This window comes from Belonocnema kinseyi, chromosome 3, assembly GCF_010883055.1.
Source record: "Belonocnema kinseyi isolate 2016_QV_RU_SX_M_011 chromosome 3, B_treatae_v1, whole genome shotgun sequence".
NCBI classification, from domain to species: domain Eukaryota; kingdom Metazoa; phylum Arthropoda; class Insecta; order Hymenoptera; family Cynipidae; genus Belonocnema; species Belonocnema kinseyi.
The window spans coordinates 101130375-101153884 of NC_046659.1; the positions used below are offsets into that span (position 1 = coordinate 101130375).

The 23510-nt window shown below is 28.4% G+C and overlaps 2 protein-coding genes across 2 annotated transcripts in view; one reads left to right on the forward strand and one right to left on the reverse strand.

The window, feature by feature from the left end:
• Nucleotides 1-4325, forward strand: part of LOC117169685 (latrophilin Cirl-like) — a 236542-nt gene extending 232217 nt beyond the window's left edge. The window contains exon 18 of the mRNA XM_033356169.1: nt 3352-4325. Coding sequence (XP_033212060.1) covers nt 3352-4089 — 738 coding nt within the window. The 3' untranslated portion in view covers nt 4090-4325. The remainder of the gene's footprint in view (nt 1-3351) is intronic.
• Nucleotides 4326-17026: 12701 nt separating this feature from the next.
• On the reverse strand, nt 17027-23204 carry LOC117169957 (ankyrin repeat domain-containing protein 16-like). Its single transcript, XM_033356468.1, has 2 exons — nt 22462-23204; nt 17027-17397 (listed from the first exon to the last, which is right to left on the reverse strand). Exons 1-2 carry the CDS (start codon nt 23045-23047, stop codon nt 17027-17029), a joined length of 957 nt encoding a protein of 318 aa, XP_033212359.1. The 5' UTR covers nt 23048-23204.
• Between the last annotated feature and the right edge of the window lie 306 nt (nt 23205-23510).

Below are 23510 nucleotides of genomic sequence, written 5' to 3' on the forward strand. Positions count from 1 at the left end.
ACGAGTCGCACAAAAAAAATTAGTGCCTCATGATAGCCTCAAGGAGTCTAAACATCTCCTTCTGTCTGTTCTTCTTTTGCATGATACTCCAAGCCTAAAAAGATTTTAGTTTATTCCACCTCATTCTTTTCTTTCTTTTCTTTTGCACCTTTTCTCAAATTGACCATATAATTGGATCAGATAATGATTGTGGAAAAATATCCAGAGAGATTTAATAAGTCTTCTGGGTATTGTGAATTTGAGGCGGAATAGGCTAATTAATCTTTGTAAATATTTCCACTTGCTTTAACACTGAGCGTTCTGGTAGATTTGATTATTTAACAATCTGAAGAAGAAGAGAAAAAACCCAGCAAACGAATGTCATGATTGTGTGAAAATAGTTTGATTCCTGGAGTGATTCTGATAACAGACTTATTCTTTTTGCAATTTTTTCATTTCCTTTCTCTTTTATTTCATTTAGTTAGGTGATATGATCCTGGTATTTTAGATAATTGGAAATATTGGATAGATTGTAATTTTCCTGAGTGCTTTCAATTTTTTTTTTTCTTTCAACTTAGTATCAAACCTAAAATGTTTATTTTATTATGAATAAAAATACGATACAATCATAACAAGATTTGGCGAGTTTGAAAAGGAATCTTGATCAGTAGGTTGACCCTATTTTGGTTTCCTTTAATTTATACGAAAGTTTTCTGCACTAGGCTAAACTTTGATGTATAATAATTGTATATTCCTCTTTAAGAGTAACTTGGTGATTACAAATAAGGGATCGTCCATAAAGCACGTTACCACTGGGGGGGGGGGGGGGGGGGGGGGGTAGAGATTACAAAATCTAGGATTGTTAACGGGCACGGGGGTGTGTAGAAAATTAATATTTTTGTTTATAAATTCATCTTTTCTAGTTGAAACTTCAACTTTTTGGTTGAAAATTCGTGAATTTGATTAAAAATTCTGACTTTTTGATAGTTAATTAATTTTTTTGTTTAAAATTCTTCTTCCTTAGTAGAAAATTCAAATTTTTGGTTGAGAATTCTTGAATTGGTAGAAAATTAATCTTTTTGTTTAAATTTTCACAGCTATTATTTAAAATTTAACTACTTTCATAAAAATAAAAAATAAAATTTCTTTCTTTCTTAAAAATTCAACTTTTTAGTTGAGAATTCTTGATTTTTCTTTAAAATTCCTCTATTTTGGTAGTGAGTTAATCTTTTTATTTAAAAATGTTTCTTTTCTAGATGAATATTCAACTTTTCTGTTGAGAGTTCTTGAATTTTGTTAATAGGTCGTTTTTCCGGTAGAAAATTAACCTTTTTGTTTAAAAATTCGTCTTTTCGTTAAAAATTAAAAAAATGGGTTTTTAAGTTAAGCTAATTATTTGAAAATTAAAAAAAAACATTCCGTCTTAAAAATTTGAATTTTCGGTTGAGAATTCTTGATTTTTCTTGAAAATTCGTCTTTTTTTGGTAGTAAGTTAATCTTTTGTTTAAAAATTCATCTTTTTTGTTGAAAATTCAACTTTCCGGTTGAGAATTCTTAAAGTTTGATCAAAATTCTTCTTTTTTTTTTGGTAAAAGATTAATTTGTTTGTTTAAAAATTTAACAAATATATTTTTAAGTTGAGCCAGTCACTTGAAAATTTAAAAAGATTTCTTTCTTAAAAATTCGAGTTTTTGTTTGAGAATTCTTGATTTTTCTTGAAAATTGTCTTTTTTTGGTAGTAAATTAATGTTTTTGTTTAAAAATTAATCTTTTTTGTTGAAAATTAAACTTTCTGCTTGAGAATTCTTAAATTTTTATTAAAATCCTTTTTTTTCGGTAGAAGATTAAGCTTTTTGTTTAAAAATGTAGTTTTTTTTAGGAACTCTTGATTTTTGGTAAGAATTCGTCTTTTTTAGAAGTAAATTCATCTTTTTGTTTAAAAATTCTTCTTTTTTAGTTGAAATCTAAACTTTTTAATTGAGAATTCTTAAATTTGATTAAAAATTCATTTGTTTTTTTTGGCCAGAAAATTTATCTGTATTATAAAAATTCATCTTTTTGGTTACAAATTTAACAACTAGCTTTACAATTCTAACTATTTTCTAAAAATTAAAAAAGAACAATATTTTTCAATTCTTCGTTAAAAATTCAACTTTTTGGTTGAGAATTGTTGTTTTTTTGACAATTAGTCTATTTTGTTAGTTAATAATCTTTTTGATTAAAAATCCATCTTTTTTAGTTGAAATTTGCACTTTTATGTTAGAAATTCTCGAATTTTGTTAAAAATTCTTCTTTTTTCGTTACAAAATAAATCTTTTTGTTCAAAAATTCATCTTCTTAGTTAAAAATTTAACAAATAGGTTTTTAAGTTGAACTTCTTTCTTAAAAATCAAAAAAAATTTCTTTCTTAAAAACTCAACGCTTTGGTTGAGAATTTTTTATTTTTCTTGAAAATTCGTCTAATTTGGTAGTAAATTTATCTTTTTGTTTAAAAGTGTATCTTTTTTAGTTAAGAATTCAACTTTTCTGTTGATATTTCTGAAATTTTGTTAAAAATTCATTTTTTTTTGAAGAAAATTAATCGTTTTGTTTAAAAATGTATCTTTTTGGTAAAAAACTTAACAACTAGGTTTTAAGATTGAAGTACTTTTTTAAAAATGCATTTTTTGGTTGACGATTCAAATTTTTATTTCAAAATTCATCTCTTTAGTTGTAAATTGAGCTGTTTTTTTTGAAAATTCCTTTTTTTAATGGAAAAATTACTGTGGGAGTTCAAAGTTGTCCTATTCCATTTTAGTTCTAAAATGTTTTTTTTTTTTATATAAAAATTCAAACTTTTCCTAAAATTGAATTATTTTCTTAAAAATTTAGTTTTTTTAAAATTGGTTTAGTGTATTTGAAAATTCAACTTTTGGGTAAAAAAATCAACTATCTGGTAGAAAATTCTTGTTGTTTTTATAATTTAAAAAAAATTGTAATGAAAAGTTTACATGTTCCATTTTTGGTTAAAAATGTATCTTTCTTAGTTTAAAAATGCAATAATACCCGGATTAATTGTCACATCAATTTCAATTAGGTACATTTCAACACTCGCTCTGAAAATCACTTTTTTATTTTATTTATTGATTTGGTACCGAAGTTTTATCTAAAGGTTACGTTACTTTCGGTGAGCGGGGATCAAAAATTGTCCAAAATTAGTAACGCAGTTTATAGAAGATCCCTAATCCTTAGATATGTCGACTGAGATCTAGCACTCTACCAAATGGAAACAAAAATTCAGAGTCACCCTATTTGTCTCATCCTTTCAGAATAGATCATCAAAGATGCAAATGAGACGCAGAATTCTTATCAATTTATTTTCTTTCCCAACAGAACATTTCTTTTAAATCCTACTCTCGTGACTCTGGACACGGAGGGTCGGAACAAGAAGAGTCGCCCCGGACTCATGGCTCAATGACCTTGCAGGGCTACTCGGGAAGAACGCGCGAACGGCGAGTAGGCGGTGATGAGATTGGCACCAGGACGACTGGACGAAGAGCAGCCTCTCCCTACAACCACACCTACACCGAGATCCGAGACGGACGAGGCGGCCATCACCAGATTGGACATCATCATGGTCAACATCTGCACTTAACGAGGGGACTCGTGGGAGAGGATGATCCGGTCTACGAGGAAATTGAGCGTGGAGGCGAAATCCAAGTCTCCGACATGTCTGACGAAGATGGCAGACGACAAAGCGACATGAGCAGACAATCGTCGCGAAGCTATGGGGATCATAGACCTCTGATCCCCTATTCTCCAGCGAATGACCGGAATTTAAATCATTACGGGCAGACTGGAGAGCGCAGTGTCGCTCATTATGATCCTTCGGAATACAGTCCAGCTCAAGAGAGAACTTTAAATGCCTGCTGGGAAAAACTTAGACGACAGCAACCTAGGTACGAGTTGGGTGAACTACCTCGACTGCCTGGCACTTATGGAATTTCCCCCCAAGATCACACGAGGACTGTTGCCGTCCTCGATGGCCACACCGTCGTTTGTCACCTTCAACCTCAAACTGACTTGTACACAGGACGAGGTATCCCGCCGCCGTCCTACAGCGAGTGTTAGGAAAGTCTACGTTATATTCTCTTATGAAGAAGTTTCTGTTGTTCTCGTGAGTTCACGAATCCGAGATTCCTCGAGCGAGCCGCTTCGGGAGAATCTCGAGCAAAGACCCCTCGGTGCAGAGCTGAAATGTGATCGTCAGTTTCGCTTCGACTTGGAAAGTCTTAACACAAGCCCTGGGAAAAATTCTTCAAGGCTCTCTTGAACCGGGAGGCTTCTGTAAAAAAAAAAAAAATAATTCGAAATAGTCAAGCTTACTGCGAAAGTAGAGACCTAGACTTCTGGTATACTTTTGGAATTTTTACCAGGGAATGTCGAGTTGTCAAGTGAGACCTTAGACTGATGCGAGTGTAGCTCAAATCTTAATGCAAAACCTAGACGATTCGCCGAGAATCTTAGCCATATTGCGACCATAGGAGGGAGATAGGCGTTTATATTTTCGCGGGTCGAAATGAGGTATTACGCCGACTGACGTGCGGTCGTCCAGCCTTGTAGAGAACATCCACCGACATTTGGACCATCTTTGACTTTTGCTGAGAGCTTTTTTTTCATGATGTAAAAAAAGGACGATGGATTTTTAAAATGACGAATTTTTGCCCCTTTGAAGAACCCGGATTTTCTTTTAAAACGTGTTACATGAACTACTGGTCAGCTAGTTTTCAGTGTGAGAGCACCTTCTTTTGATAGTGGTGCTTTCACACCGAAACTTGTTCACCATAATTTTCGGGAACATACTCAGGGTTGCTACAGAAGTCTGGTTTTAAAATTTACAAACATTTCAAAAGATTTTAACATACGTATTTCAAAAAACTTGAAAGATTTCACAAAGATTTCAAATTTTAAAAATATATATATTTTCACATTGATTTTAGAGATTTTAAATTATAAACAAAATATTTTAGAAGATTTGAAAGATTTCAACGGTTTTATAAAGATTTTAAAATATTAAAAAATCCAAAAAATTTCAATGATTTTCCAAAAATTTCACAAAGGCTGTAAAGAATTTGAAAGATTTTACAAAGGCTTCAGAAGATTTCGCAAAGATTTTAATAATTTGTCGAAATTACAAAAATTAAACAAAAATTTCAAAAGTTTAGCAAAGATTTCAAAATATTTCACAACAATTTGAAAGATTTCACAAAACTTTCTATCATTTTACAAAGATTTCGGAAATCTTCTAAAAGATTTGAAAAGATTTCAACCTATTTTAAAAATTGCACAACATTTTTAAAGATCTCCAAATTTTTCAAAAGATTTCGTAAATATTTTAAATATTTCACAAACATTTGAAAACGTTCTGAAAGGTTTCAATGATTTCAGAAATATTTCAGCGATTTTCAAAAGATTTTAAAGATTGCAATGATTTTACAAAAATTTCACTCGACAGTTGGGTGTACATCCGATTTCAAGATTTCAAAAATTTCAAATAACTTCAATAGATTTCAAAGGATTTTTAGAATATTTTAAAGACTTCAAATATTTCCGAAGTATTTGAAAAGATTTCGCAAAGATTTGAAAATATTTCAAAAAATTTCAAGGACTGTACAACATTTTCAAAGATTCCAAAATATTTTTATAGATTTCATATAAAGATTTTAACGATTTCACAAACATTTCAAAATTTTTTAAAAGGTTTAAATGATTTCATCAATATTTCAACAAATTTAAAAACATTTTAAAGATTGCAATGATTTTACAAAAAACTTACAGAATTCTGTAATTTCACAAAAATTCAACTCGATTTCAGAGATTTAAAAAGATTTCAGAATGTTTTAAAAACTTGAAATAATTCAGAAATATTTTTAATATTTCAAAGTTTTAAAAAGATTTCAATTATTTTAGAAGATTTCAGAATATTTCGCGAACATTTCAATAAATTTCAAAAGATGTCAATAATCTCACGAAGATTTCTATGATTCTGAATGATTTCACAAAGACGTATTATTTTTATAAATAAAAAAAGAATTAATCCATTAGGATGCAGAACGAATTGAGCACCTAAAAAAAATTCCAGTCACTTGTCCAGAACTTTTTAAAAATCCTATGACTTTCCGATGCCTGGAAACTTGTAGATTCTCATTCCAGACGTTTGATCCCAGAGAGGGCAAAAATTGTCCCCTTTTGAATACTCTCCTGCCGTTTTATTAAAATAGTGAAAGTCGAGGATCTTGAAATTCGGTGTGGTATTTTGAACAAGGGTGTGTCCACAAGCGAGGTGCCGTCTGGACGAAGGCATTTTGCGTGTGATAAGAGTGCGACATGTAACCCAGAGCAGCAGGTCGGTGGTGTGCATGGTTCGATCGAATGAGTGTATCTGTGATGTAAGTATCGAGTCCTGTATCATAACTAGCGGACCTCCTTCTCGAGTATGTACATTCTACAATTATTGTACATGCGCATATATCTTGCCGAAAAAACCGATTGAAAAGTGGGCGTTAGGAATTGATGGCGTATGCGCATTCAAATCACGGATTCTCTCGTGGAATATCATTAACTTATAGGATTGCAGGCGCACGCAAAATTGTGTCGTCTTTGCTTTTTTTTTGTCCGATGCGGATTTTTCGGAGAAGGGAATGAGTGGATTTTCACCGCAGTGCGCTGTACAATCGTTTTAACTGAGACTAAGACGTGTCCCGTCGACATTCAATAGCTCAAGAACTGTCATCGGGTCTCCCTAAGTTTTTACGATTAATCCTCAAAATGTTTTCAAGAGCTGAGTCAAGTTCTCGGATGCTTTGAGCCAAAGTGCACTACTTTTTCACTTGTCGGCACTCGACTATTTATTTTTCCAGGCTCGAGTGGGAATTTCTTTAGTATATTTTATTTCTCTACTTCTTTCTTTCATTCTTTCTCTCGCTGTTATTTATTATTGCTTTTATTGTTGTGTAAATTGGAATTGAAGATATTGATATCGCCCACTCCCAAGCTGTTTACAGAAACTTAATTTCGATTTCTAATTATCGAGTGCTGCGAATTAAGTGAAAAGTTTTGCATTTTCGTCAAAGTCGCGGAGATTAGGGTGTCTACGAAAATCCTGGAAAGAAATTTTCTGACAATTCCAGGCTTTTTTTGTCGGGTCTCTAAATTTTTTATAGTACGGAGCCATTAAAATATTTTGCATTTTTTTAAACAATCGACTCGGAATATGTATAGAGTTTTGCGAGTTTATTATTAATAATGTCTTTTTTTTCAGTTTCTAGGAATCCAATTCATATTTTTTATTAAATTCCATGAATTTGAACAAAAATTCCAATTTTTATTTTAAACTTTCAAATATTGCATTTTGAACGAAATAGTTCAATTTTCAAACAAATAGTTAAATTGCCATCTAAGAAAGATCAGCTTTCAACAAAACATGAAACAGTTTAATTTTCAGTCACAAAAATTAATTTTCCATTTTAAAAAAATCAATGAAAGTAATAAATTTTTATCTAGAATGATGGACCTTCAACTGGAATAGACGAAAATTTAGTAAACAAAACAAGAATTTTTAACAAAAGGGTTTAAATGTCAACCAAGTGGTTTTATTTTCAACAAAAATCTATGAATTTTTAAACCAGAAGATTAAGGCGATAAATTCTTTACGAAAACAAAAAATATTTAACTGGAATGGTTGAGTTTTTAACCATAAAGAGAATTTTCACACAAAAAATGGTTTTTAAACCAAGAAAATTAATTTCTCTCAAATAAAAGACAAATTTTAAACAAAATACATCATTTATCTACTAAAAAATTATAATTCCTAACTTAAATCTTAATAGTTAAATTTTTAGTTAAAAAGAAGAAAATGCGACGAAAAAAATTAATCTTTAGAAAAACAGTTGAATTTTCAAACAAAGTCATGCATTTTTCAACTAAAATGATGAACCTTTGACTAGATTAGACGAAATCAAAATATTTGAAAAGAATTCAACAAATTTCAAAAATTGCACAACATTTTTAAAGATTTCCAAATATTTAAAAAGACTTCGTAAATATTTGAACGATTTCACAAACATTTGAAAACATTTTTAAAGGTTTCATTGATTTCATAAATAGTTTAACAAATTTCAAAATATTTTGAAGATTCCAGTGATTTTACAACAATTTTCACTTGACAGTTGGATGTACATCGGATTAAAAGAATTCTAAAATTTCACGTAACTTCAATAGATTTCAACAGATTTTAAAGGGTTTCAAAAGATTTTAGAATATTTTAAAGACTTCAAATATGTCAGAAATATTTGAAAAGATTTCGCAAAGATTTGAAAAATTTCAACAAATTTAACTCATTTCGGAACATTTCTAAAGATCCCCTATTATTTTAAAATATTTCAATGATTTCACAGCTTTCTATCAGTTTATAAAGATTTCAGAAATATTTTAAAATATTTCGCAAAGATTTGAATATATTTCAAAAATTGCAAAAATTGTACAACATTTTCGAAGATTTCCAAATATCAACAAATTTTAAAATATTTTTTAAAGATTGCAATGATTTTACAAAAAGTTTACAGAAAATTTACTAAGTTTACTAAAAATGATAAATTGCTAACCTAAAGTTTAATAATTGAATTTTCAGTTAGAAAGAAGAATATTCGACGAAGAAAAAAAATTAATCTTTACAAAAATAGTTGAATTTTCAAACAAAGTCATGACTTTTTTAACTAAAATGACGAGCCTTCAAGTGGAATAGACGAAATTTTAACAACAAAATTTTTTAGCAAAAGTTTTCAATTAAAGTGATGAATCATAAAGAGCAAAAAAATCATTTTAATCAAGCATATTAATTTTCTTTTAAAAAATACAAGTTTTTAACTGAGAAAGATTTTTCAGCCAAAAGAGGGAAAAAATAGCAGACAAACTGTTACATTTTCAAGAAAAAAAATCAATTTTTAACCAAGAATATTAATTTTTTTATCAAAAAGAACGAATTTTTAAGAAAATACATGAATTTTGAACCAGATATACTTGAATTTTCAACTAAAAACGATGAATTCGCAACAAAAACTAGAATATTAAAATTTTCAGTTAAAAACATTATTTTCAAACAATGAAAAACAATATTTCAACAAAATTTTATATTCCCATTAAAAAAAAATTATGCACGTTCTCGAAATAATTCCCTGACTTTGAAAAAAATTCCCTGATATTTTCAGGTTTTTTCCAGGTAGAGTAGACACCCTCGAGATTGACTTGTCATAAACGACGTTCGATAAAAGAATGTTTCAAACAGTGATTTTAAGGCACTAAAGAGTTGAAACGTTTGGAACCAAGTCTCTTGTGGAAAATTAAGGATTTGTAAATTCTTTTAACTTATTGGCGCTAAAATTTTATTTCCTTTCTGCCCCTTATTTCTCCACAATGGAAGTGGTTCATCGAAAAGATCAAATTTGCGGCATTGATTATGTGATATTGAAAAGCCGGATTTATCAATTATGAATTAATTCTCTTATCGATTGACGTTTTTGCTTCCCTTTGACCCTTTCTCTGTATAGTTTCTTTGGAATGTTATGTTTTGGTCCCAGAATGTTATTTTTATAAATAAATATATATGTATGTATATGTACGTAAACCGTGTACTAATGACGCAAGTGTGAAAGAGAGATATAGGAGTAAGCAATTTTCCATGCGACGAGGAAAAGGCAAAACATAGTCACTGTTTTTTACTATTTTTAAACAAAAAAATGTATCTATCGTAATTAATCTGTAACTAAGAAAACCCGCGCGCTATTTATTTTTTTAGCACTCGTAAACGTTTTTAATGTATAAATTACTTGAGCGACTATAGAAAGGTCGTATATTGTGATCGTGCGCATCGCTGAATCGCTCGAGAACATCTAAAAACAAAAGACATGCATTTACTTTTCAGAATCAATTGCAAAATTTTGTTTATCATCTCTAGAGATTATTATTCAAATCTTGGAAAGAATCAAACCGAGCCAAAAGAAATTCATTTTGATCCCGATTTGAATCGTTGAAAAGAGTTCGCGTGAATCTAGGAAAAAATGATCGGAATATGTGTGACTGTAGTTTCTAATATTCTCGAGGAGCGTTTTCGATGCTTTATTTATTTCCAAATCAATCATTTCACCGTGAACTTTTCTCTGATATATGATAATAATATCTGCATTAGACGTACAACTGTGTTAAATGTTAAGTGTTCCCAGGTGTCTGCACTCAAATATAAGCACCGCAGAAGTATGGAAAACAACTTTTATCATATAAATCAGAAATAACAATAAGAAGTCGCGAGATGTGTATCGCGAGATGTGCGTCGCGCGATGTGCGTCGCCCCCAGTCGATTCGGCGACGCTCATCTCACAACCTCTTCTTGTAAATTAACGTTTAACATCCTTCAAAAACACGTTTTAAAAAACAGGCCTCACCGACCGTTCTTTATTTATAGTTTTCTTTTAATAAATTAACTTATGGGTTAATAACTATTGAATTCAGGTAAGAAATCTTGAAATATTCCAAGGAATTTTTAATTGCTTTCAATTATTTGAAGGGATTTTTAAGCATTTGGAATATTTTAAGATAAAGAATTCTCTAGAATATCAAAAAATGTGGAACGATTTTATTGGACCTATAAGGTTCTAAGATGTTTTAAAAGATTTCACAGGATTTTCTAACATTTCCATCAATTTCAATAATTCTAATAGTTTTTTATGCTATCAATTGCGCTTTAATAAGTTTTCAAGAGAAGTAAGGTATTTCGTAGATTTTCAAAGATTTGAAGATTTTTTTAGATTAGTTTTTGGAATTCACCCTGAATTCCTAATAATTTATTCTGAATGCTTTGAAATTCTTTTTGATTTTTTTCAATTCACTTGAATTCTATAAATTTACTTAGTTCATTGTATTTTTTTTTTATCTTTTTAATGTTTTAATTTAATTGATCCTGAGAAGCCGTTGCTAAAGTGTTTAAAGAATTGTAAATATTTTAAGGTATGTTTACAAACTTTTTGGCATTTTTGAGATTTTGAAAAAATGTAAAGGGATTTCATAAGGTTTTGAAGGATTTGAAAGATTTTAGGATATTTTAAATAATTGCAAAGATTTTTTTTATTGATTTCAGTAATTTTATGGGATTTTAAAAGATTTGAAATATTTCAGGATAATTAAAAATATTCCCAGGCATTTTAAAGATCTTTAAAAAGTTTCAAGGGATTTAATAAGCTATCAGAAGATTTGAAATATTTTAGGAAATTTTAAACGAGTGCCAGATTTTGTTTGATTCATTTCAACCGTTTGACGTAATTTCAAACACTTTGAGATATTTTAGGGTATTTTAAATGATTTCAAGGAATTTTCAAGATATTTAAATAATTTTGAGGGATTTTCAAGGGTTGTAATAATTTTTTTAAGGAATTTTAATGGATTTTAGAGAATTTATTCATAAGAAGTGACAGATTGCGTAGAGTTTCAAAGATTTGAAGAGATAACAAATATTTTTTGAAATTCGTCCTCAATTTTAATTTATTCATCCAAAATTCTTTTAAATCCGAATTTCAATTAATTTACTCAATTCGATTTTTAAATTTAGATTTATAATCGATAAATTTCATCTAATTCTTCTCTTTTCCCTTAAATTTCTCTAAATTTACTCAAATTTGTTTGTAATCCAAGGAATTTTTTGATGTAAAACATTTTTCCAATTCTTTCGAATTTAACTTCATTTTTTTTTATTCATTATTCACTTTTCTGGTTCGAAATTAGTAGGGTTTCAAAAAAAGTTTTTATTCTACTTGAATTCTTTTTAATTCTTTGGAATTCTTTCGAATTTTTCTAAATTCTCAATTCCATTTAATTCAATAGATTTTTTTTAATTTTTAAAGTTTTTATTGAATTGATCTTAAATTGTTTTGACCGCACCTTGAATTTTTCAAAGCTTATTTCAAATTTACTGAATTCAATTATGTTTTTTCATGTTTTAAAACTGATTTCAGTTCATTTGAATTTTTTTAATTCACCTTGAATTTTGATGTATTTCATCAGATTTTTTCGATCATCTTAAATTCCTCAAAATTCATTCCAATTTTACGGAAATCAACGTATTTTCTTTAATTTGTCAAATATTTTCCAATTAATTTGAATTTTTTTAAAGTCTTATACTATTCTCCTGAATTTGTTACCCTTTGCTCGAAAAAAAATGGACTGTGAGACCTGCAAAAATAATTTTCACGACCAGAAGAGATTCTGAAAAGTTCCTAGAAAAAAATATTTATAATTTAGCACTAGAAGCGCAACACTGATTCGCATTTATATTTTATATTGCAACGAAACGAGAGTTGAAGACAAATAGTTCATTTTTAGCATTCCATTGTACATTTTTCATCTTAGCAGTTGCGATCTTAAAAGTTGGAGAATGGTGACCTTTCTGTTTGTGTGCATAGGGAACCAACATGACGTTATGACGTTTTTAGGTTGCAAAAAACTAATTTAAAATAACGCGTTATTGTCGAAGTGTTTCTTCGAGCCCTGTAAATATTGTATATAAAGCTTTGTACATGTTGAATACTTGTAATGTAAGTACGAATGGTGAAAGTTCTCGTAACGATTAGTGTGAGATATCGTAGGTAAGTAGTTGAGATCGCGAGGAGAGACGCGTAAATTTAATTTAAGTCCGAACGTAATATATAGGTATGTAAATAAACTAAGCAATGAGATAAAATACTAAAAGTCCCAAATAATCATTGGATATTTATAAAGATTCCACTAGAGTAGGAGCGACGATGAAAGAAATTTGTCTCCAACGCGTTTCTCCGTGCAACGGAGTCTGTCGTTTTAAATCGAAATACATGCGTCGCAGTGAGTCCAGGCAGAGAGACAGACAGACAGACGAGTATACAATGCATGTTTTATCATTAGCTCTTTTATAAGCTAATATTCCATTTCCGCTCACGCAAAAGAAAAACGAATACGTGGTTATTGTACTCGGTTGTGTATATTTATTTACGTTCCTTACTTACTTTCATTTCATCCCTCGCTGCCTCGCTCGCGTAACTCAACGAAGCGAGAGCTCCCGAAATCCTTTTTCAAATTGAGACTCTTCTTTTTTTTATATTGACTTTATTTGCTCTCTTTTTTATATTATTTTATAGAAAAATCTCTCTTTTGTGAATATTTCTGTTTAATCCCTGTTTAAAGAGTTTTGAGTTTGTACGAACGGAGCTTTGGATTTGTTGAGTTACTTTTTTTACCTACTTGCGCACTGGAAAGAAATGATGCAAGTGAAAATTTCAGACTTGTAATAATCCTGTTTATTCATTTTATATGCTTCTCTAAGACTGTCTGATACAAAAACAGAAAATAAATATGTGTACCAATCTCTGAAATGAATCAAGTGTTTATGTCCACCTTTCCTCAATTTCCTGCATAATACTCTTTTGATTTTGCGTTTTTTTTTTTTTAGAAAGAAAAAACCAACTGTCACATAATTGTAAGGAGTACAGAGCCAAAGTAGAACAAGGAGTTACCCTATCTGAAAAATCTGGAAATGTCGCGGAATTTTTTATTAACCCTTAAGTGGTACACTGGTGCGAATTCGCACCCGAAGTTTTTTCATTTTGTTAGCATTTACACAAACACAGCTGCAAGGGATTATCCCCACATATATTAAATGTATATATGTTTAATATGTGTGATATATGCTAGTTGTTCATTATATGTTAAATATATTAAATATTTAATATTAACATTGCAAAGAAACCAATTCGCACCAGTGTACCGTTTGAGGGTTAAATTTAGGGCATTTTTTGAGAGCATGCTTATTTTCTTTTTAATAGAGTGTCCAACGATTCCTAGGAACAAACTTCAAGGACTTTTCCAGGTTTTACAAGTCAAGAAATCAAGTTTTTCCAGCTTTCCTTTTTTTACATCAAGTAATTAAATAACCGTTTGATATACCTGTAAAAGATAAAACATTTCATTTTTTTATTGGCCAAAAATTTCAAAAGAAAGAATTATAGTCATCTTCGTCAAATCTTTATTTTTAAATTTTTTTAGTCTTTGAAATCCTTAAACATTTTTAATCTTTGTGAAAATTTTAAAATCTTTTTAAGTATTTAAAATTTTCGTGAAATCTTGAAATTTCTGTGAAAATTTTTCTATTATTAAAAAAATTTTGTATAATTGAATTGAATCATTGAATTTCTGGAACCTTTTTGAAATATTTTTAAATCTTTGAAATATTTGTGAAAACTTTTGTGTTCGTTCGAAATCATTGAAATCTTTTAAATTGTTGAAATCTTTTGAAATTCTTATAAATCCTTTTAAATACTTGTGAAATATTTCCTACATCTTTTGCATTTATTTGTAATCACTGGGTAATTTTAAATATTGAAATTTTGTGAAATCTTTTGTCCTTATTTGTAATCACTAGAATATTTGAAATCTTTGTGAAATATTTTGAAATTCTCTAAAAACAAATTTGAACGCGTATCTATTAATATTTTAAAGTATTTGGTATATTTGTTTTTATTTTAAATCCTTATGGTCTCTTTGAAATATTTGTGAAATCTTTCGTAGCTATTTGAAATCATTAAAATATTGGAAGTCTTTGTGGAATCGTTTAAAATCTTTGAAATGTTTTTTAATCTGGTGTACTGCGCACTTTTAGAAATCTTCGAAATTCTTATATTGTTTCGAAATCAATGTAAAATTTTTATGAAATCTTTGTAAAATCGTTTGTAGTCATTAAAATGTTTTCAATCTTTTAACATTTTGGTAAAATCTTTGAAAGCTTCGTGAAATGGTTCGAAATACTTTGAAGTCTTTTTAAATTTACTGAATCCTTTTGATAATATTTAAAATCTTTTAAATCTGATTTAAAGTACCCTTTTTGAAATCTTTTATATTCATTTAAAAAAATTAAAATATTTGTGAAATATTTTTAAAGTTTAAAAATCTTTTTGAAGTACTAGAAATATTGTCTACAGGCCTTTTCCAAATCTTTGAAATCCTTTGTAAGTCTTGGAAATCCGAGAAATGTTTTTAAAATATTCAAACCCCTTTTAAATATTATAAAAGCTTTGAAATCTCTTGAAACAATTTGAAATATTTGAAATCTTTGCAAAATATTTTATAGTCATTAAAATATTTGAAATGTTTGTGGAACCTTTTGAAATCTTTTAAAATTTCGATAAAATCTTTGAAATCTTTTTCAAATGTTTCGAAATACTTTGAAGCCTTTCCAAAATTATTAAAACCTTTTAAAATTGATTGCAATTTATATTCATTTAAAATAATTAAAATATTTGAAATTTTGTGAAATATTTTGAAAGTTTAAAATTCTTTCTAAAGCCTTTGAAATCTTGTCTACACGCCTTTTTCAAATCATTAAAATCCGTGATTTTTTTTTAATGTTCAAAATCCCTTTAAATATTATAAAAGCTTTGAAACATTTTGAAATATTCGCAAAATCTTTTGTAGCCATTAAAATATTTGAAATCTTTGTGGAACCTATTGAAATCTTTTAAAATGTTGGCAAAACCTTTGAAATCTTTTTGAAATGCTCCAAAATACTTTAGAGTCATTTCAAATTTATTAACACCTTTTAAAATTATTTAAAATCTTTGAAACTGGTTTAATGCACCCTTTTTGAAATCGTTTATATTCATTTAAAATAATTAAAATGCTGGAAATCTTTGTGAAATATTTTGAAAGTTTAAAAATCTTTTTAAAGTCTTTGAAATCCTTTTAATTATTATAAAAGTTTTGAAACATTTTGAGATCTTTAGAATTAATGTAAGTTGAATGTCACATTATTCAAAAAGAGCACGGTCTACAAAAAGTGCCCTGAAATCTCTTTATTTACTCAGTAATGAATAACCGTTTTAAAAGCAAAACTAAAATTCAAATTCAAGGTTTCCGTGAAAAATTCAAGGAGAGTTCCAGGTTTTCAAGGTCGCTGGACATCCTGTTTGATTGCAATCAAGAATTGAATAAAACTGATTCTTCATTTGTAAAAGTAGCTTGATATTACGGTATTTAACTATTTTCTTGAAAATTCTTTTTTTTGTCTGAAATTAATTTTTTTTTCAACTGAAAATCAAACTATCCTATTTTTCTCTTTCTTGGCTGAACAATTAATTTTTTCAGTGGAGATTTAAAATTTCAACAGAAAAATGATCTCTGGTCGAAAAATTAGCTATTTGGTTCATTTTTAAAAAACTAAAGATATAACTATTGCAGTTAAATATGCCATCATTTTTATTCCAAATTCATCTTTGTGTTTGAATATTAATTGTTTTTTAACTCTAAATTTAACTATTTAATTTTTGGTGGACTTTTTTTTGTCCTTATTATTGTTAATTAGAAGTTCGTATTTTTGGTAAAAATTTATCTTCTTAGTTGAAAATTCTATTATTCTATTCAAAGATTCATCATTTTAGTTAAAAATTCATCTTTCTGTTTTTAAATTTCACTATTCCGGTTGAAGATTCATCCTTTTGGTTGAAAAACCATCGCTTTGTTTGAAAATGTAACTATTTTTATTAAAATTATTTTTGTTATTGAAAATGATAACTTTTTAACTGAAAATAAAGCTTAATTTAATATTCTGTCTTTTTAGTTACAATTTAATCTCTTTGGTTGAACATTAATTTTTTAAACTGTAAATTTAATTATTCTAGTTTTAATTGAAAATTGCTCATTTTTAGTTGAAAAATATTTTTTGGTTGAAATATCAACTGTCACATTTTTTGTCTAGTATTCATCTTTTTTTTAATGAAAATTTAATTACTTGGTTGAAAGTTAAACAACATTAAAAAAAATTTGAACTATGTTGTTGAATTTTTGTTGTTAAATATTTGTTTTTACTAAAGATGTAATTTTTCATTTTGAATATTTTATAATTTTAGTTGAAAATTTATCTCTGTGGTTGAACATCAATTTTTTAACTAAAAATGTAACTATTCAATTTTCAGGATTTGATTATAGACGCTGGGTGCAATTTTCATATTTCTTTATATTTGTCTTCATGTTTTAACAAGAGTTTAACAATTTCATGCTGGGAATTTCTCTCGGCAGCAATTAGTGGTGTGATCTGAAACTGAGCTTCGGATTGAATATCAATTAAATTACTTTCTAAAATGTATTCCACAATCTCTCTGTTCCCAACTGAAGCAGCGATGTGAAGAATATTTTGTCCTGCATCGTCAACGGCAGCAATGTTAGCCCCTGATTCAATAAGACTTTTTGTGGCCTCGAAGCATTTACTTTTAACTGATTCATGCAAAGGAGCAGATCCAGATGAATCTCTAGAGTCCAGAAGTTTTGAATTTTTAGACACAAGCAGATCGATTAAAGGCTTGCATCCATGAAATGCTAAAACACATTTGAATATTAATTATTTAGACATTTTTGAACAGATCATCAGTTATGTCACGTATCAATTCTATATAAGGGGCCGCCCGTAAACTACGTTACGAATTTTGGGCTATCACCCCCCCCCCCCCCCCCCCCCCCCCCCCCCCCCCCCCCCCACACCCGTTGATGAACGTAAAAACTCCCCAAAAATGTCGAAATGTGTAGTTTTGTACATTTTTACAAATGTTTAGAAGAAAATGGTGCCTGAGTTTGATTTTAAAAGTTTTGAAATAATTAGTTCAATTGCTATCTTTTTCAATTACCACGCCATTCAATCTACAATGTGTAATTTGAAAATCTTCTACTTAAAAAATTTTCCATTTTAGACTTTTATTTTTAATTTAAAGAATTTTAAAATATCTGTCTTGAAGACTTAAATAATTAAAAATTAGAAGCGTTTGAAGTTGCAAATTCTTGATTAAAATATTTTTATTTTATCAACTGTAAATTTAAATAAATTATTTTGAAAAGGGAACAATAATTGATTTGTCAAAGCGATTCTAAATCCGTTCAAAATAAAAAAATTCCAGATTATAACGTTAATAATTAATCTGTATCGATTCGAAAGTCTTAATCATTAAAAACGAATGCAAAAATCCGATTGAAACTTTGTAAACTATTTTTAATTAAAAAATTACTTCATAATAATGTATTTTGTAATGCTTTGACTAAATTCAAAATATTGGTTCAGTCTAAAATATTCAATTTTTAATTCATGCACTTTCAAATTTTTTAATTAAGAAAAAGAATAATTATTTAATATTTTGCAATATTTGACTGTTTATTCAAGACGAGTACATTGAAACCGAAAATTTAAATGTAAACAATCTGAAACTGAATTGTTTGAAAGGGAAACTCTTGAATCGTTAAAATTTCGAAGAGCTTTTAAGCTTTAAACTTACTATTTTGATGGTTATTTTAAAAAAAAGTTTAATTTGTAAGTAAAATTGTTGAATTTTGGTGTATAAATAAAAAATTAACACTTATTATTTGTAGAAAACATGTGAATAATTTTAAGAGGTATTTAGAAGTTTTCCAAAGATTCCAAACTAATTTAAAACTTGGAATGATTTCATATAATTTAAGCAAAGTTTGTACCAACAAAATTCGATTTCTAACACTTTAAGGAAAAATTCTATTCATTTCAAAAGACATTTAGAAGTTCTACAAAAATTTGTAAAATAATTTAAAAGTTGCATAAATTTAAAACAAATTTTAGATTTTTCAATATTTTGAAATAAAAATTTGAAGATTTCGATGAATGTTTAAACTAGATGAAAATAATTTACTTGTTAATTTAAGAAGTGTTCAGTTTAATAAAAATTAATTTTTCAATTTTTAACGTTTCTAGCCTAAAATTGTTTAAAATAATGTAATTTTAAAAATTTTGAAGTTAATTGATTCTTTAATTTAGAGTTTAAAATGATGACGTGGATTTATATTGATAGAATTAAATCTGAATCTTTGAACTCATTAATTTTTAAAAGTTAAAAATTCTCAATTATGCAGTTTATCTGAGTTTCATTTAAAATTGTTCAATTGAAAATTGTTGGCACCTTCCATTTTTCACGTGTAAATTATTGAGCAATTGAATAAAAAATATTTTAATTAAAAAACTTTGAAACTTCAATTTGAAAAGTTTAAAATTCAAAAGTTCCATTTTGAGTGCTTTAATTTGTAGTTTATTTTTATTACTGCAAATGGCAAAATGTTAAGCTTCAGAGTTCAAATTGTATCAGTTTATTGATGGTGAAAAATGTTTGCGAACCGGGAAATTACCGGGAATTTTTTTCTTGGTTTAAAACGACCACCCTGTTTTTGTCATTTTTCTATTATTTACGCTCTTATTAATAATTGTGTTTCTTTTAGTTTATTCAAAAGAGCACTAAGAAAACAAAATAAAATATTTTTTGAACTTCAGCTGAAAATGAATAAAAGTGCACATTTTGTCATTCTCGAAATATATTTCGATGAAAAATTATTTTTCATACTTTTTTCCTTTTCCTTCTATTTTTAATGGATACTGTGTATATGGCTTTTTATTAATCTTGTGTAAAAATAGCCCATGTTTCAAGATCCGTATAAACTAGTCAACAATTTTAACTGTAACTTAAAAATATGCACGTGATTAAATTAGTTTATTAAAAGTATCATCAAACAATGAAAAAGTGACAAACATTAGCTTTTGCAAAAAAAATACAAATAAAAAATTTCAATTTTTCGTCATCTTTCGAAAAAAAATCCGTTAGGTTCATTTCCTTCCATAAACTGTTTATTTCATTCTATAATTTATTATTTTTTTGTATGAAAAATTTTAAAATTCACAAAAGAAACATTAATTTTAAAAACTTTATTTGCAATTGAATTTTTTATGACTGACACAATTTTGAAAGTAAATTTTTCTATGTCTGAAATCGTTAGAACATTTATTTTAAGAAAACATTTGTTACACAAATAATAATATTTTAAGATTTAGTTATTTTAAAAATTTGAAACAGCAAAGTTGTAGAGAATGTTTTTCCGGAAAATAAGCTGTAATTTATTAAAATGAAATCATTGTTCAAAAATTGGTAAGAAGCAACGGTCAGAAAAATTCAATTGCAAAAAACATGGTTAAAATGAATGTTTTTTTGAGTGAATTTTATCATTTTTCATAAAGAAATAATTTTTTCTATTGGACATGACATCAGTTATAATATTTTGATTCTTAAAATCATAGAAAAACTATTTTTTCATATATTTGACTTTTGGCAAGACTTGAATGCTTAAATGCTAAGCATATTCTCGAGAATCTTTTACAAGCGGAATAAAACAACATTTCAGATACACTAAAACACAGGAAATTTTATATCAAGAAGATAAATTATCAATAAAAAAATAGAATTTTCAATCCAAAAAGAAGAATTTTACACCAAAAATGGTGACTTTTTAATAACATTGTTGAATTATCTACCAATAGTTGCACTTTTACCCCAAAAAATTACATTTCTCTTGAAACAGATGCATTTTTAGTAAAAAAAATCACAAAACTAGTTGTACTTTCATCCGAAAAAGATTCCACTTGATTATTGAAGATCAAAATATGAAATGTCAACAAGAATATAATTTTCTACGAAACAAACTTAATTTTAAATTAAAAAAAGGAATTTTTTCAGCCAAAAAGGATGAATTTTTAACAAAATAGTTGAATTTTCGACCATATAGTTGCATTTTTTCCAAGAAAAATGTTATTTTTGCTAAAGCAGGTGAATTTTAAAATCAAAAAGACAAACTTTCGAAAAAGAGTTGATTTTTCAAACGAAAAGTTGCATACCAAAAATAAGAATTGTAAACAATAATTTAATTTTCTGCTAAATAGTTGAATTTTTAACCAAACAATTGCATTTTTGTCCAAGAAAAATGATACGTCTACTAATACATGTGAATTTTTAAGTCAAAAAGACCATTTTTCTAGAAAAAAAGGTTGTCTTTTGATTCAAGAAACATACAATATTTCTACTAAAAAATATCAACTTTTAAATCAAAGTCAAATTTTTAGAAAAAATAGTATTCATCAGTTTTAAGATGTACACTACATATAATCAATCTCAAAAGTAGTATCTTTAAAATGATTTATAAAACCGACAAAAAAAGATCTATTATTAATTTCTGGAAATCTTGATGGAGGCTTCCAAGCACACTTCAGAAAAAAATAATTCAGGGTAAAAAGTGTTTAATTAACATTAGTTATTTTAAGATTTAATTTTTCCTTTTTTTTTTAGAGAGAAAAGTTACAATTTTTATTTAATCCTAATGATTAAGGCCTCATTTTATTATTCGAAGGATTCTCTAAATTTCTATTTGGGTGGATTTTATTAAAAAAACTAATGTAGAAATTATATAATTATTATTGTTATACACAATCATAGTTTAAATTTTAATTAACACCAGCCAAATATAATTGTCAAAGAATAAAATGCGGCCTTGATCATTAGAATTCAATAAAAAGTGTAACTTTTTCCTTAAGAGATAACTACTGTTAAATAAACAATTTGAACCTGAATTATTTTTTTCTGAAATTTGCTTCGAAGCCTCCATCAAGAATTACAGAAATTAATAATAGATCTTCTTAGGTCGATTTTATCAATCATTTCAAAGATAGGACACTTTTGAGATTGATGGTACATAGTGTACATCCTTAAGAAATTTTTTTGTAAAATTTTTTAACCAAATAATAAAATTTATAACTAAGAAGATAATCACAAGGATGTAGGTTAAATCCGACTTTGAATATTTTTTATAGAACGGCACAGACTCAATATATATTTTTCCAAAGTATTTGCGAAAGAAAGAAAAAAAACTGGTCGAATATCCAGGATTTTGCGAGGTCCACGGATCAATAAAATGTTGAAAAATCAAATCTTTTGTTGAGGAAATTATTACTTTTATGACAAATATGAATTTTGCGAAAAATAGAAATCAGCGGATAGCAGAAGAAAAGCTTTTGAATGGTTAGAATCGTTTGCAAATTTATTTTTTTACTCTCAATTCGGACATAATAGAATTCTCGAGAGATACCAGGTTTTCAAAGGGCCACGACTTGATGATGGTGACCCTAAAATTTGCGAAATAGAGAGCAATGCAGACAAAATTGACATGCCCTGTGTTCCGCAAAATTCATATTTGTCGTGAAAATAATCATTTCCTCCACAAAAGCTTCGATTTTTCAAAATTTTAATGGTACATGGATCTCGCAAACCCCCATATACTCGACAAGTTTTCTTTCTTTCGTTCGCAAATCCTTTGGAAAAATATATATTGAGGCAGTGCCGCACTATAAAAAAAAAATCAAAGTCGGATTTAACCAACACCCTTAAGTTGAAAGTTTTTGCAAATTTGCATAAAAAAAGTACATAATTGAAGGGCCCTTTACCGTGAAAAATCGCAACAAAATGTGTCAGCCCCACCCCCCACTTAAACTGTCACGCAATTTAAGTAGGGTCCTTAATGTAGTTTATGGACAGCCCCTAATATTTTTGGTACCAGCTATATGTAAGGCATTCCGTCCATTTTTGCTTCCAGCTTCAATGCATTCCGGTGAGTATTTCAGGAGAAGATTAACGATATTAATATCGCCAGAACGGCAAGCTAAATGAAAAGCTGTCCAGCCGTCTTTATTCCTGATAGAAAGATCAGCATTGGCCTTTAATAAAGCCTGGACACAGGAATTGGCCTCTGATCCTCTTTTTGTGCAGGCCAACATTAGCGGTGTCCAGTCAGCACGTTTTAAAGAATTCAGATTCGCCCCTTTTTCTATCAGATATTCAACAACAGCAGTTCTTGAAAATTGCGATGCCTCATGCAACGCTGTTTTCATTTCCAAATTGACGACATCAATTGTGCATTTTTGGTCCTTCCAATCTGAACACAAGGACTTTACTATTTCCAAATTTCCTTCCCGAGCAGCAATATGCAGTGGACTGTCACCGGAAGAAGCATGTCGAATTATCGACCAATCTTTAATATTTTCTGAACCAAGTCTCCGAATTTGGGACAAATCTCCCTTTTGACAGGCACGCAAGAATTGTTTTGAGAGGTTAGATTCGCTGTCCAGCATTTTCCCGAACATGTGAAGAAAATGATTGTTAGTGTTCAGATTTTTACGTAACTTTTCTTCATTATTAATGCCGGACAAACACTTTTTGAAATTGTTTCATAGATATTATTTACAAGAAAAACAGACGCAACAATCAAAAGAATAAAAGGAGCGTAAAAACGCACGTGCTACTTGTTTATCGTCTTGAGTTGTGGCGCCATTGTTATGTTCTGTTTTATCGACATTTTAAAATTTGAATTTTATTCTCGATCTGCTTTATTTGCATCAATTTTTTTTATTTGCGGTAAATTTGTTTCTTTAAGTGAAAAATTATAAGCATTTCGCGTATGTCCATGAATTTGAATTAAGAAAATGATTAATATTACTATTAAATCGACTTTAAATTCATAATACTTGCCGACATGGATGTATGTTTGGTCGCTTTTCCCCAGGCGCAAGAGCGCTTTGTTATTAAAATTATTTATCTGATATTTAA